The sequence below is a fragment of the Oncorhynchus kisutch genome, linkage group LG23, assembly GCF_002021735.2.
Source record: "Oncorhynchus kisutch isolate 150728-3 linkage group LG23, Okis_V2, whole genome shotgun sequence".
Lineage (NCBI taxonomy): Eukaryota > Metazoa > Chordata > Actinopteri > Salmoniformes > Salmonidae > Oncorhynchus > Oncorhynchus kisutch.
This window is the reverse complement of record NC_034196.2, coordinates 16,896,421-16,911,248: the sequence shown is the minus strand read 5'-3', so window position 1 is coordinate 16,911,248 and position 14,828 is coordinate 16,896,421. Positions and strand designations below refer to the sequence as shown.

At 41.0% G+C, this 14,828-nt stretch overlaps 1 protein-coding gene across 1 annotated transcript; it reads right to left on the bottom strand.

The window, feature by feature from the left end:
* Window positions 1-3,291: 3,291 nt before the first annotated feature.
* Window positions 3,292-9,461, bottom strand: barhl1b (BarH-like homeobox 1b). The gene is made up of 3 exons (XM_020458424.2): window positions 7,603-9,461; window positions 5,150-5,375; window positions 3,292-3,973 (listed from the first exon to the last, which is right to left on the bottom strand). Exons 1-3 carry the CDS (start codon window positions 8,054-8,056, stop codon window positions 3,682-3,684), a joined length of 972 nt encoding a protein of 323 aa, XP_020314013.1. The 5' UTR covers window positions 8,057-9,461; the 3' UTR covers window positions 3,292-3,681.
* Between the last annotated feature and the right edge of the window lie 5,367 nt (window positions 9,462-14,828).

The window sequence follows — 14,828 nt, the reverse complement described above, 5'->3', positions numbered from 1 at the left end:
ATCTAGGAGAAAAGACTATCGCCCACTCTACAACGCAAATTGCGCTTTGATTGAATCTTAATTTCATCTGAAGGTTGTTTTGTTTAGTTTTTATTCTGACTCAATGAGCTTAATCAGAGTCACTGATCATCTGGGTCTAAGCCTCCCCGTGTTGTGTTTTTGTTTGTCGGGAGCTCAACGAGACTCTATCCGCACTTCATTAACCCTGAGCGGGGGACAATCCGCGGTAAGAGCCGAGGGATTTGCCCGTATCCTTTCACATGCAAAAATCTCCGCGTCATCCATCAAGACAGGGAGCTTTGCCTGAAATCAGCTGCGCACTTCGCAAGAATAACCCTTTTCATAAATGTTGAGGGGGTTATCTTTATTTGAATCGGTCACGGATCCTTATGATTTTTTGGCAAGTTGGGAATTTGTTGAGGGGGGTTTCCTCTCCCTTTTTCCCAAGTCCTAACCACATTCAGTGCGATGTAGCAAGACCTAGAATATTTCTCAGTTAAAGCAAATGTACGCAATATATATGTGTCAATTAGTTAAAGTCAGACTAATGGGCCTATTTTATGAAGAGATGGGCTGATGGTCAATGGGAGAAGGGATAACATGTGCCATGCGAGCGGTGCAGCGGGGGGCTGAATATTACACCCATTATCGACCTTCAATTTAAAGCTATTAAAGTATTTTGTCTAATCGTTAATATCCCATTCGCCAACTCTGTCAGACTGAACTACCCAGCCGTCCTTTATGGTCTGATATTTTGGTTGGTTTAAAGTTTAAAGTCAGACTCCTATTAGGAGTGAGGTTGGGGTGGCGGGTGGGGGTCTGGTGGAGCAGGGCTCTGCGGTGCCGCTAACCAGATGTCCCCTCGCTGATCCGGCCCACAGTCAGCATCGCCCGGTCACCAGCTGTTGGAGCTGTTTGGCAAAGAGCACAGCACCAACACTCCAAGAAAGAGGCATGGAAACAATCCATTTCCAAATGGGATCATTTAAGGCACTTAAACAATTGCACTAGCCTCGCATTAATATTTCATCTGCTTATTGTTTATGGAAAGGAATTAAATGGCATCCTTAATTCAGTTTGCCTACTGTCTACTGTACTAGCGTATTTGTAACATGTAGGCTATCCCCTAGCTGAATAAATGGACTGCTTTTGCCAATGATCATCTCTCGATGCAATTGCTCAAATCTGTAGCAGACTATTTCATTATTTTTTATTTGGTATCGACCTATGTTAGGTTTAACCGAGACCACTTTTGAAGCATGGCTATTGTTTGTGTATACATGTGTGTGTGTGTGTGTGTGTGTGTGCGCGTGTGCGCGTGTGTGCGAGCGTGCATATATTTAATTCTCTGTGTGTGTGTGTTTTATTATATACACACTCCCATCAATGTATATTTTTGACAGAACAATTAGCCTATCCTATTTATTTATAACACATATATACCAAAACACATTTCTAGTCATAACTTATTAGATAGGCCAAAGTTTTAGATATCAAGGCAGAATTAACCAGCCAGCCTACATTTCCCAAATTGAACTCTCACCACTCCAAATCTTTGGATAAATATCTAGGCATTTTTTAAAGGTTAAGGCGGTGAATGTTCCATGCTCTGACGGTGACATTCTTATTAACTTTTTCAGGTTTGACAAATTAAATTCACGATACTAACCAAATAATGAGGGGGTTTGAGGGAAGTGTTTGACAGACATGTTCAAAATGATTCAAACATGGTGCTTCTAATAGAATTCTACGAACCTTAATTAGATGTTATCAGGCATACTTGCCTGATTTATCACAGGTTTACACATTGGCTCTCCTTTGTCGCAACATAACATGTTTTGTTGTTTAATTAGCAAATATGCCAAATCATTATTTTTGTTTGTAATGACCTTGTATGGCATTAAACTATACATCAGAAATGCTACTCTATGTGTGACTAATGATCAATGTCATTCATTCATTAATTGATAAGTTGAAAAGTGAGCATTTGACACGAGCAATGATTGCATGCAGGACCATTTTGTAATTTCTTCTTTAGAGAATAGGACGCCCATTAACAAACCTTGAATAACCCAACTTTCCTCGGATGTAGGCCTATTCATTGCATCTTGCAACGGAAACCGTTTACCGTTTAAGAAACAAACGGAAGCAAACGGAACGAAACGTGGACGGACCTATACCTTCAATAGAAACTCTCCTTTTCATTGAAAAACATTTTCAATTTGGAGTCAACGTGTTGTTGTTTTTTGCAACAGAGGAAACGTTTGCAACAGATTAGGCAGTATTGAATACACCCCCAGGTTGTTGATGATGATGATGATGATGATGATGATGAACAGCCTACTTGTATGCCATTTGCAAAAAGAAATAGTGGCCCTGTATTTGTCTAACATGGATCTGGAAAGATATGGCTGAGTCACGTTATTACATGAAATACCTTTATTTGCACATATATAAAAGTAATGATGTTTTACTCCAAATCCCCCTCTATAGCTCCGACTTAAGCTGTTTGAACACTTTGACAAAAAGTTATTTCAGCTAATGGGGGCGAGGAACGAAAAACGATCCAGAAATACGAGAACCACTCCACAAATTAATATCTGCAATATACATTTTCACCAAAGAGAGTAACAAGGTTTCCACGGTTTGATACGAAATAACATAAGTCATCCACAACGTCTGCTTAAATACACCTAGCAAATCAACAGGCGAAAGACCCAAATTGGTCTTCAGTCGTTATCTGTTTAGCAAAAGTGAAGGGTTTGCAAAGGTACATTGCTACTTGATAAATTGATTTACTCTTACTCTGACTACAAATTGAATACAATTGGGCAAAATTTTAACTAAAAAACTAAAAACATTATGATTAGAGATTTTTAAATACATTTCGTTACAATTTGGCATTGTATGTTGTTTCTCTCATGGACCTTCATTATTCCCATCCAGATTATCACTGAAATGATAGAAAATGAGCCTTTAGCTCTGGCTAATCTATAGCTTTTTTTGTACTGGATCACTGTCATCTGAAGGAAATAAAAATGGATGAATAAATAATATTTTCAAATCAAGAAGTATTCGTATTTACATGTCTATAGCCTATGTCTGGTGATTATTATTTTCATCGTTTGAAAAAAAGTGAATGAAACGCAACTCGTCTTTGTAAAGAGAAATATAACGAAATTATAGTCGTTATGAAATGCCTTTGGATAATCCAATTAGCTATTCAACTAAACTTGGAATGCTATTTCAGTTTCCAGACCAATGCATTGGTTTGTTATGCATGTTTTAAAAAAATAATTGTATCCTGACAACTTAGCATAATAATAATAATGATGTTAATAATAATATCTTTATGATTCTGAGTAAAAGTGCCATTGTCATAAGCCTTGGTGCCAGCAACGATTATTTCAGTAAAACTATCGTGCCCTTTCTGATGTAGCCCACACTGAAGGTATGGTAAACACAAATATAAATATATAAGTTAAATGCATAGAGAAAAATAAATAAATAAAGAACTTCAGCATGGTAAAAACCTATCCACTTTAGATAGTTCGAGATTCAGTCATGAAGTTCATTGTTTAATACCATGACTTCTTTTGTCACCGTTTTAAATAGTTTTTTTTCTCTCTATCACATAGAGTCCTAGTCTGCCAGGTATGGCATATATCCGGAGCGACCGGCTCACCGCTGCTGTGTTGGCCGGGGAAGCACACCGGAGAGAGGGGGGAGAGGGGGTGGTTCACTACCCCCTTGCAGACCATGCAGAAGAATCCGCGGAACGAGAGGTCTTTGCAGAGCCGGAGGGGGCGCTGAGGGGCCTCTGTACAGGTAGAGCGCCGCTCCGGGGTCCAGGTTGGACATCAGGCTTTGAGGGTAGAAATAGGGCGAAGGAAACATTCTCTGAAGGGCTGAGTAATTTCCAGCCTCCGCTAACAGTTCCAGTCCAACTGCCGTCTGCCTCTTCCACTTTGTTCTATTCGGACAAGAAACAGTGGATATTAGTAATTGAAACTCTGATCATAAAAATAGAAACAAGTTTGAAAAGTGCAGTCGGAATCTTTTTATCATATGACTCTGAAGTTTAGAATTCAATCATTTTGAACTGAGTAAAAAATGCAGTTTGGAAAAAACCCAGTCAAAATGCATGGACAAATAACATAGGCTGCATGGTTCAATTTAAACGAAATTAGTTTTTTTTCTTAATGGATTTAGGCCTGCTTTGTAATAACAAGCGTTACCAACATGTGGTGTTTTAAGTGCAAAGTTGAGGGTCAGTTCAGAGTCAGTTGGAAACATCTGTAGCCTACGCAATATTATAGCATGCATTCACTTTCGGTTGGGATCGTATTGGTTTCATCGTGTGGTCTGAAATGAGTCTAATTCTTCTATGTTTCCAAGAAAGATCTAGTTGTACTCAGTTACGCACTTCCGTTATTCTGACAAATCAGTCCTCTCCACTTGTATTCAAGCGAGGGTTAATCTGTCAGATTGTCAATTGAAAGCACTCCTCAATCAGGTAAATTATTCATAATTATAATAATTGAGTAAATATAGTAGTGTGTCTGAATTATTGATATGGCATAGGCCTACATGCAACGATATATTATTCATGCACCAAAGTGTTGTTTTTATACCTATTTATTAATATCGTTTTGCTGTCTGAATGTCATCATAGATTCATTTGAAAACCATTTGGATTTTTTTCTCTCAAAAATGGTTTAAAACAATCTAGTCTCTAATCTAGTAGAAGGCTATTTGTCAGTATTTGAATCACATTGTTCAAAGGTTTCACGCAGTGCCAAATTGCCAATATTTTATGATGTTTTTATTTTTGAATTTCTGTTCTATTTTCTCCTTAATTCTTAAGGAATTGATGCAGGGTGTGCACGTTTTGAGAAAGACATTGGAGCTCATATGTGACCAATGAGTTTGTCTGACTGACATGAGAAAACCATTCTGTCTGGAGGTGAAGAGCGTTTAACCCTAATATCCTAATGATACAAGTGCAGGCGCGCGCACACACTACCATTGTTGGTCTACTAGGCTCACTGCATTCTACCATTAGGCAATATCAAAATACTTCTCGTCATTTTAAATGGTTATAATTTGTGTAATTACACTAAAGGCAACCAAGCGTCGCAGTCCTTACCTCCTGTTCTGGTACCAGGTTTTGACTTGTGTGTCTGTGAGGTTGAGGGAAGCGGCCAGTTCCATCCTGTCTTGCACGCTCAGGTACTTCTGCCGTTCGAAGCTGCGTTCGAGCTGGGCCAGCTGGTGGTCAGTGAAGGCTGTTCGCGCCTTCCTGGGTTTCTTCATCCGAACATGATGCGGACTGTCCCTACTGCTCGAGATCTCTCGGTCTCCTTCCTCTTTCACTGCAAACACAAGAATAGGATAAATATGAAAAACTCAAATTTACAACAATATCTCAAATGTTCATAAAGCCTATAAAGGTGACGGGCAGAGCCTAATCTAAAAGGAATCTAGTCCTCGGTTGTAGACTATATGCCCATTTATTAAAGGGATTTGGATTTCGTTTAAATGTTACATTTACAAACGGACTTAAGCCTATTTCAAAGTTGAACTGTTTGATACAACTTCATATCCTTGTTTGGGTGTTGTGTTGGAGGACTTTAGGCCACTCTCCATTTGATTAAGATTGTGCCTAGTTTTTATGAAGATGTAGCCTAGACCTATTTACAAATGAATATGTTTTGTATATTAGCACATTGTTTTTGCAATTGGATGTGTGTAACATTCCCCTTTGTTCTATTGCTGTCGTGTTGGGGTTAGAACTGTAGTATACATTTCTCAGTTTATTCTCCCCCGTTCCCTCCAAAAAGAGGAGACGCGACGTGAGAGCTCTTGCTAGTTGAATAGTTGAGTCGTCTCTCAAGAAGCACAATAATCCGGCTAATTGAGCCACAAGGGAAGGGCGCCTTTCAACCGCGACCGGAGAAACTTCACAGAGCAGCGGATGAGAGCGAAATAAAGAGCCGGCCGGCCTTGCGCGTTACAAATCTGATTAGCACTGGGACAAATTACATCAAATCCCCGAAATATTAGAAGGCGGATTCGCTGAAATCAAAGCAGTGTACTACTCCCTACAAGGGCTTTGGAGCTGAATTGACTGCGTTGATATGACAATCTGTTACACACACCACACACACACACACACACAAACACACACACACACACACACACACACACACACACACACACACACACACACACACACACACACACACACACACACACACACACACACACACACACACACACACACACACACACACACACACACACACACACACACACACACACTGTATCCAAAGTATATTGATGTCGTTCATGTTCATGTTCCTTTTTAAAATCTGAACTGAAGTCAGGACTTTTGTAAAAACCCTTGCTATAATGGATTGATGAAATAACATTGTTCACTAGTAGGCTATAAATAACATGTCAATGACATTATTTACATGAATAAAAAGTCGAATGAATATTATTATTAATATTACAATACATACTGAATAATATTGGCCTATCCTCATTACACAGTGTCACTGTAAAATGGCATTTTCTTTTTATCAATAAAAGGGGGTAGATATATTTAGTGTTTTTGTTATATAAGTTAATCAAGTCAATATTTATTAGGCCTATTATATTTTTCTTTTCTTTTTCTACGCAGATTTCTATTGACTATTTCCTGCCAGCAGGAATTGTCCTCGCCTATAACCAACGGTTGACTCATTTGTATCCAGGCGCTGCTTCATTAAACTGTCAATGGAGATGACATGTCTGTTATGGCTGACATGATTGGAAACAGACAGACCCTTGATGGCATTTATCTGGAGGCAACCCCGTCATCTTTTCCCATGCAGCTCTTCTCTTGCCTCCCTGACATCAACAGATGCTTTCAAGACGTCTGCTAATGCAAGCAAGTGCGTCTGAAAGGAAAAACGGTTTGACACCTAATGTTTATCCCCCAAATCATTGGAGAATATCAACAGTGTGGATTCCATAATTTAAGAAAATAATAGACTCGTGTCCTCCTTTTCAATAATCCGTTATAGGCCTAGTGTAACTATAGACACTGCTTAAAAGAGCTTTAGAGTTCAAAATAATATGGTTGATCAACTTTCACCTTATATATATATATATATATATATATACATATTTTTTGAGGGGGGGGTTAATTAATCTCTTATTGAGTTTACTGGGATAATGTAAAAGTGTATAATTTGATATTAGATTAGATATATTTTATAGGGGATTCCTTTTGAACAAAGATTCTAGCCTAAGCTGTAGCCTACTTCCAGTAGCCTATTTGCCTTCCGAGGCTAATCACAATTTACAACCATAGCCTAATTAACCGAGCACTACATCTTCAGAAACACTTTGAAACATGGACAGGTGATGTAACACGTTCAATTATGATAAGAAAACATTGAGTTAGAATGAATTATATAGAAAATCATCTGCATAAAGCTCACACAAATACAACGGATATAGAACAGTAGGACTACAACAATTCCATTAGATATAATGTGACAAAGTCTAATTAATTTCTAAACATTAAGCTTGTTTACATCACTATTTTACCTTTGTATTCGCTGTCTGACGATGAGTTGCTATGGATTTTGTCCATGAAGTCATCTGCGAGCTTGGAGGCAAGTCGCCCCGTTTCTTGAGTTGGCTGGCCATTACTGGAGTATGGGGCGCAGGCGGCTAGCGGTTTGCAGTCAGCTAGAATATCTCTGATCAGAAAGGATGAGGTGACGGTCCGCGGCTGTGACCCGGCGGAGATCTGTCCGTGTTGGAGATGGGGCGGCAACCCGATAGCATGACCTTGCCTCTGCAATGCCTCATCCACACACTCCCTCCTCGGCGACGGGGGAGACGAGCAGCCGCTCTCTAGGTCAGACCTCGGGCTGAACTCCAGCGGTGACCGGCACTCTCCCACCAAACTGTCCCCCTTCGACATGACCGGACTTCCAGGTCTGTGGGAAAGTAAAGAGTCGATCCCAAAGCTGGACCCATTGGTGGATGCCTCCATTGTTTACCAGCACAGCTAAGTTCTTCGAGGCCTCAACTCAAACTATCATTGGTATTCGAGGCAAGCAAGTTCAGATGATTGCTGAGATGAGACTTTGCCTGAATTTATCCAGCAGGAAAATCCCAAAATGATTCGGAAATCACATATATTCAACCAAGATGTTTTCTCCTCTTCTTAATTTATTATTATACTTGTCAAAATAGCAACATCTCCGGGTTCTCGGAGTTATATAAGAGTAGGCTACAAAATCGACTCTGCATCCAACTATTTTGTCCTAAATACAACACTATTCATGAATTGGATGCAGCTAGGCTCTGTTGGCGAGTTTGTCCATATGTTTTCTTTGTTAGAAAATGAAAACTCGCCGGTACGACTTCTAAATTATTGATCAACTTATTTTAAATATTGACAAAAAAAACTGCAATGATTAGAGGCAGTGAAGCAGCGTTAGTGCAAGTTAAATAGTCAAGCGATTCAGCACCACCTTTCAGCACCACGGACAGAGACAGCAGCGAGTATTGCAAGTGGAATTCAAGACCTGCAAATGACGAAGAGCGAGGACACAATTGCTGAAATTGTCATCACTTAAAAAGTAGTTCGCTGGTGTGACCCGTGTGGTGCTCGATTGTAGAGGAAGGTAGAGATATTCTACACCAACAGAAAGATGCAACAAGAGACTCGAAACGGGTGGGCTGTGGCAGTCGAGAAGATACGCACAGTAAAACAGTGGTAACGCGGGTTAAATAGACACAACTGGGATAATGTGAAGGAAATCTCAAAAAATGGAACTTGAGGAAAACTCAGGAGCTAGGTTTTTAAGGACGCCCCGTCCACGTGAGTCCCTAGTGACAAGTCTTCATTGGTTGAGGGGGCTTTTTGGGTGTTGACGGGTTTGCGGAGAGGAAGGTAGACCCCCCCACACACACTCACTCACCCCCTCCTCCTCGCCCCATCTCTTTGATTAAAAGAGACACTGAATTCATCAGGAGACTCAGATCCAACTGTTTACAGGCAATTTTCACACTGTTTGCTTTCATTACATCATTGATGAGGCTTATAATGGGGTTATTATGTGGAGCTGGTAGGTCTTTTCTCTCGTCTCTCTTTACGCGCGTGTTCAGTCAAAACTGTACAGGCTTTTTTTACATTATCGGCATTTTCCCACATTTTGCATTTATTGGCAAGTTTCAGAATTTAGTTTAATTGTTTTCCCATTTATGTTCACGTTGTTCTATAAATATTATAAGGCTTTTATTGACGTTAGTTGGCACAGATCTGCTGTTATATGCTGTTGCATTGGATATTCTTTTCTGGTTAAAAATATATACCTAAAGGAATTATATATTATTATTATAAATGTTGTTATTGTGTTACTGTTATGAGGAATGCATATAAAAAATTTTCTCACAAACTTAATGTACTCTACATTCATTTCTAATGAATTGAGGACCCATCCAGTGACATTTTCTTGAATTTCAACGTGTAAACTCAACGTTTCAAAAATCATTCTAACACAAATTACATTTGTATTTTCTCGGATAAATGTGTTGTTTTTGCTCTATGCATCGAGTGCAAGTGAATTTCATACATGCATAATTCGGCCTCAACATCCTACTCCACACACTTTTCTGGGAGTGTACAAAGCACCAGCATCGAATAGTCAACGTTTAGCTCATACTACGTATCTAATAGTAATACAATGCTAATGAGGGATAATAGTCCGAACAGCATGCGCTGAAAGGATGGCGTGAGCAAACTTTAACGTGCATGAAATACCATTGTCTTCATTTTCGCTTCTATTTCCAAAACAGTTAGCCCCACATGACTCCCCGACAGGCCCTAATAATCGAACCCCCCATGTGACCACCAGATTGGAGGCGCGCGTCGGTCTCAGACACCGGCAGGTTAGTGAATCCGCTCCCCGCTCCCATGGGGTCCTATCGCGGCTGCAAGCTGTCACATTGAGGCGGGGACAGAGATGGGAAAGAGTAGCCTTCACACCCATCCTGCCTGACGTTGCCTTTCTTAACAATTGACTTGGGCTCCGGAGGTGGGTTATGGAGATTGCTTTCGAACAACTCCTTTTCCTTGCCATATTTTCGAAAATAAAATGAATGGCCTATATATTTTTGTTTGTCTATCCTTTTCACAAATCAAATCTGGCATGTGTTTACAAATATGGATGTGGTTTCTAATCTTCAGATTGACAACTACATGGCTAACATGGCTAGCCTACATAAAATAGTTACAATAGGATGAAACATAAATTCAAGTGGAAATGCATTGCTGCTCCAAATGGGATTGGATCTGTCTTTTGTAGAAATGTGAGTGATTCCATTTGTGAATTTATATTTCTGAGCTTCCCTTGCAAGAGTAATTTAAAGTAATTGTTTGTACACTTTCCCACTTTATCGAAACAATTCCTCACATGGGAATTAGAGTACACTGTAGACTTGTGTGTGTGTGTGTGTGTGTGTGTGTGTGTGTGTGTGCGTGCGTGCGTGTGTGTGTGTGTGTGAAGGAGAAGGATGGATCTTTGTGTAATGACGTTAGCTGCTGGTTTGGGACAAGTGTTTGGTCAGAGGAAGTAGAGATTTGCAGCCAATGGTATGACTGTGAGTCGGTGTTGTTGATATCACAAATCCCCAATGTGTGGAGGATGGATTTCAGATGAAGTATGGTTGTGTGTGTGTATGTGTGTGTGTGTGTGTGTGTGTGTTAATGTTTGAGACATCTAAAGTATATGATGCGCAATGATACTGTAACATTTCCTGTTTAAAACTGAACAAATTGTGGTCAAATAGGACAATGTGGATAAAACCAAAAATATGTTTCTTGCGCACACTCTTTGGGTGGTTGTCAGTTGTTTATTGTACCAAGGTCGGTGTGCTGCTAAATATGGTCTGTCCATTGTTTTCCAGTTTATGTAGCCTAACTAATAATTGTGTATCTGAATAATATGTGCATAACCAATGGTTTGCCAAGAGGATTCTCTCATTTCAATTAGGGGAGTTAATGGTTTCCTCATGCTGTTGAAAGTGCAGCTGAAATTAAGAATATTTATAGATCTAGACTAGATGTCACCTATGGTAATATTTTGTTTCTGGACACTTAACTCATTTCTGCTGCTGCAAATCATTCTCCATTGTGAGTAATAACACTTACTGGGGCTTATCACTCTTGGAAATGTGGTAAAAAAAACAACAAAAAAAAACAATGTGGAGCTTTTTATTTATTCATTCGTTAAATATATATCTAGATTTGTTTTGTAAAATATGCCTCGGCTTTGGATAAGCTTCGGCATCTCTAACGTTTTGGGACATAGAGTAAAACATCGCTTTCAAGAGGAGATATGTAAAAAGATGACTTTACACAACAAACAAATAGCATGAAAAAAAACTGGCAGGAATAGGCACACACCTGGACCAGTCAGGGATGCAAATTATGCACCTTAAAAAGCCATCAGGTATGGGACTTGACAGAAAATAATGAGAATTGCTGAATCTTTTATAAGGTTAACACTCACATTTCCCAGTCAGCTGTCACACAAGAAAGAATTTAGCACACGCATGCGGGCGAAATAAACCTTCATCGTCTCATTAAAGCTGACAGGGCCCAGGACCGGCAGCTCTCAGCGCCAGGCAGCGCAGCACCTCGTTTTGTGTTGGTAATTTGCAGCGGAGACAGACCTCTCGCCACCAGAAAGAGAGCGGTAGAGAGAGGAAAGGAAGAAATTACGAGGAGCGCAAGAGTGAGGGAGAGGGAAGGTAGGCCTTGGGGGAGGGTGGAAAGATGGCTAGCACACCAGGAGTCTGATTCTCCTCTAATTGGAAGCATTGGGCATTGTCAACTGAGGATTTTCAGCCGGTCACTGACAGGTAGAGCAGTCAGGTTGATAGCGCACTTGTCAGCCCAAAAGACCAACACAAACAAACCGCTTTTGATTTAATTGGAGAGGCCTAGCCTGTGTATATGTTACCTTATAACATGGTAACATATCCTTATGGATGAAGACAGTCATGAAAATATACAGCTGACTGAAGACTGGATGCTGGGCATTTGTGTGGTTGAGTCCGTTTCTGCGGTAACATGGACTCTTAAAACAAAATTATGAAACTTTGTTGCTTGTTGCTGAAACAAGCAAGGTGTTGTTGCAAGCAAGTCTTCGGTTGCCTAGGCAATTCCCCACTACCTGCAGCATATAAATAGAATGAATAGAAGGTGCTTGAAACCTCTAACCCCGGCAATTCGACTGGTAAACTCATCATGGGTACACTCTCTATGGCTGCTTGGAATTGTGATGTCATATTCATGGTAACGTAGAATGTTCATTCAAATTATGTTAACTGATGTGGCTCATACAATGGAACATATTGTTTGTAATGCCAGTCGATTTGAATCAACCAGTTCACAGGACATATTGATGGATACGCTTCCTGTTTTGCTCCTATGGGTACACTTGTAATGGTCACCAGTCCACCCATTATGCCATCATTGGGGCAACATAAATGGGGATGTCCATTCTATTCATCCTTATTTCTATTGCAGCACATGCAGTCAGGAGCAGAGGAGAACATTTGATATTTTTTAAACTCTATGTTTATTAAAAAACTAGGGGGCACTATTTTTATTTTTGGAAAAATAACGTTCCCAAAATAAACCGCCCATTTCTCAGGACCAGATGCTAGAATATGCATATAATTGACAGCTTAGGATAGAAACACTCTAAAGTTTCCAAAACTGTCAAAATATTGTCTGTGAGTATAACATAGCTGATAATGCAGGCGAAAGCCTAAGAAAAATCCAATCAGGAAGTGACTCATGTTTTGAAACCGTTGTGTTCCTATGCACACCTATTGGCCATTGAAAGAGATATCAACCAGATTCCTTTTTCTACGTATTCCTTAAGGTGTCTACAGCATTTTGACGTAGTTTCACGCCTTTATGTTGAAGAATGAGCGTAAACGACTACATTGCGTAAGTGGCCAGCTGAGGGCTCTCAGAGTGATTCTTGCGTAAAAGACAGAGGTAGTCATTTTTCCTCTCGCTCCTACTGTCATTTGGCTGGCCAATAACCGCTGCCCAAAATAACCACCACCCAACCGCCACCCATGACTGTCACAGCCCTACGTGTGTGTCAGAGAGAGAGAGTGAGTGAGGGGGGGGGGGGGGGGGGGTGATCACTGAAGTAAGGGGGACATGTGTGTGTGCATGTGTGCATGTGTGTGTGTGTGTGTGTGTGTGGTTCGGTTTGTCTGTGAAAGAAATCATCACTAGCCTTCAGTTGTTCTCCCTTCATCCCCTCACTGCCCCTCTCTCATCCCTGGCCAGTCAGAAGCCAGGCGAGAGCCAGGAGAGAGTTAGGTGGCCAGTAGCTGCTGGCCTCCCAGGGCATCAGGGTTTCAGGAGGAGAGACAGGGTTTGATTCAGTCCCAGGAGGACTCCTGGCCCGAGGTTGTGCCATCAGAGCAGAACTCAATGAGTGTTTCCTTTCTAACATAGGAGGGTTGATGCAGTACTGAGACCTGAGACCAGGAAAAAGCTGACCTAGCTATGTTGACATGCCTTTCTACACTGAGCAGTGGTCAGCAATATTGATTAAAACTTAGAACCAAAATCAACATGATGACTATGTGTACAGTTTGTGTGAGCTCACTTGATAGAGTGAGTGATTTATGAGTAAATGTGATTGTGTGGTATGTGCCTGTGGATTGTCTTCCACTATGGACTTTTATCTGCATTTCTGTGTATACTTATTAGTTGTTTTTGTGGGAATCATTATATGTTAATTTTAAAAAACAATCTAATGATGTGGACTGATGTTGGCATGCTGTCTTGATCTACTAGTCTATGTACAGTGTGTCTCATGACTATGGGTCCATCCATGTTCCTAAACACAGGCCCTCCTAGCCTTCTCACTCCGGGTCCTCCTGCTCTGTATGCCCAGTGTGCCTCTACAAGCCAGTGGTTTATTATTCTTGACAGAGTTCAATGAACACATCTGGTCTGAGGCAGAGAGGGGATGGAGAGAAGGTGCCAACAGGGAAGAGATGAGCGAGAGGATGGAGGCCGAGGATGGTGGAAAGTCTGGAGGACGAGGTGCTCCAACCATCCATCATATCAGCCTCTGGTGAAGAAAGCCAACTCCCCTAAACTATCCCTGACCCTCCTTTCCATTACTCTTGACCCCACAGTCATGAGGCCAAGGTCTGAGCCAACACCATCACAGAGCTCATTACCACATAGAAACTACAGCTTTTACTTTGATCGAGAAGGATTGTTGAGATGGTGAACAATTAGAGTCGTCAGCTTCAAAGAGTGGTGTAGGTATACGTGGCATGATTGTAATATGGCACATTATTGCATACAATATTTGCAATGAACCTAATTAACCCCAATGAGTACCTCTCTTATAATTAGCTATCGCACAGTAGAATGGAAATAAAAAGCGGAGGTGATTTGGAGGTAGAGAGGGAGGACATTTTTTCTGTAAGGTGCCATAGTTCAGTGTTAGCCTGTCGTCCGAGTGACGGTGGGTCGGTGAGTTCAGGATGGGCCGGAGTCCCTTCCAGCTGCCACAGGGAGACACACACAAGCTGGCGGACAGCAGAGATGCTGCCCCTCTAGCCCCCAGGCCTCCAGGGGGTAGAGAACCAGGGTTGCCCCCTAGCCTCTAACCCACCATCGGAGACAGAGACAGGGCTGCACCCTTGCCCTCCTCCCTCCATGTGGGGGGGTTGTGGCTAGGGAAGCTACTCTGATGTCAATGAAT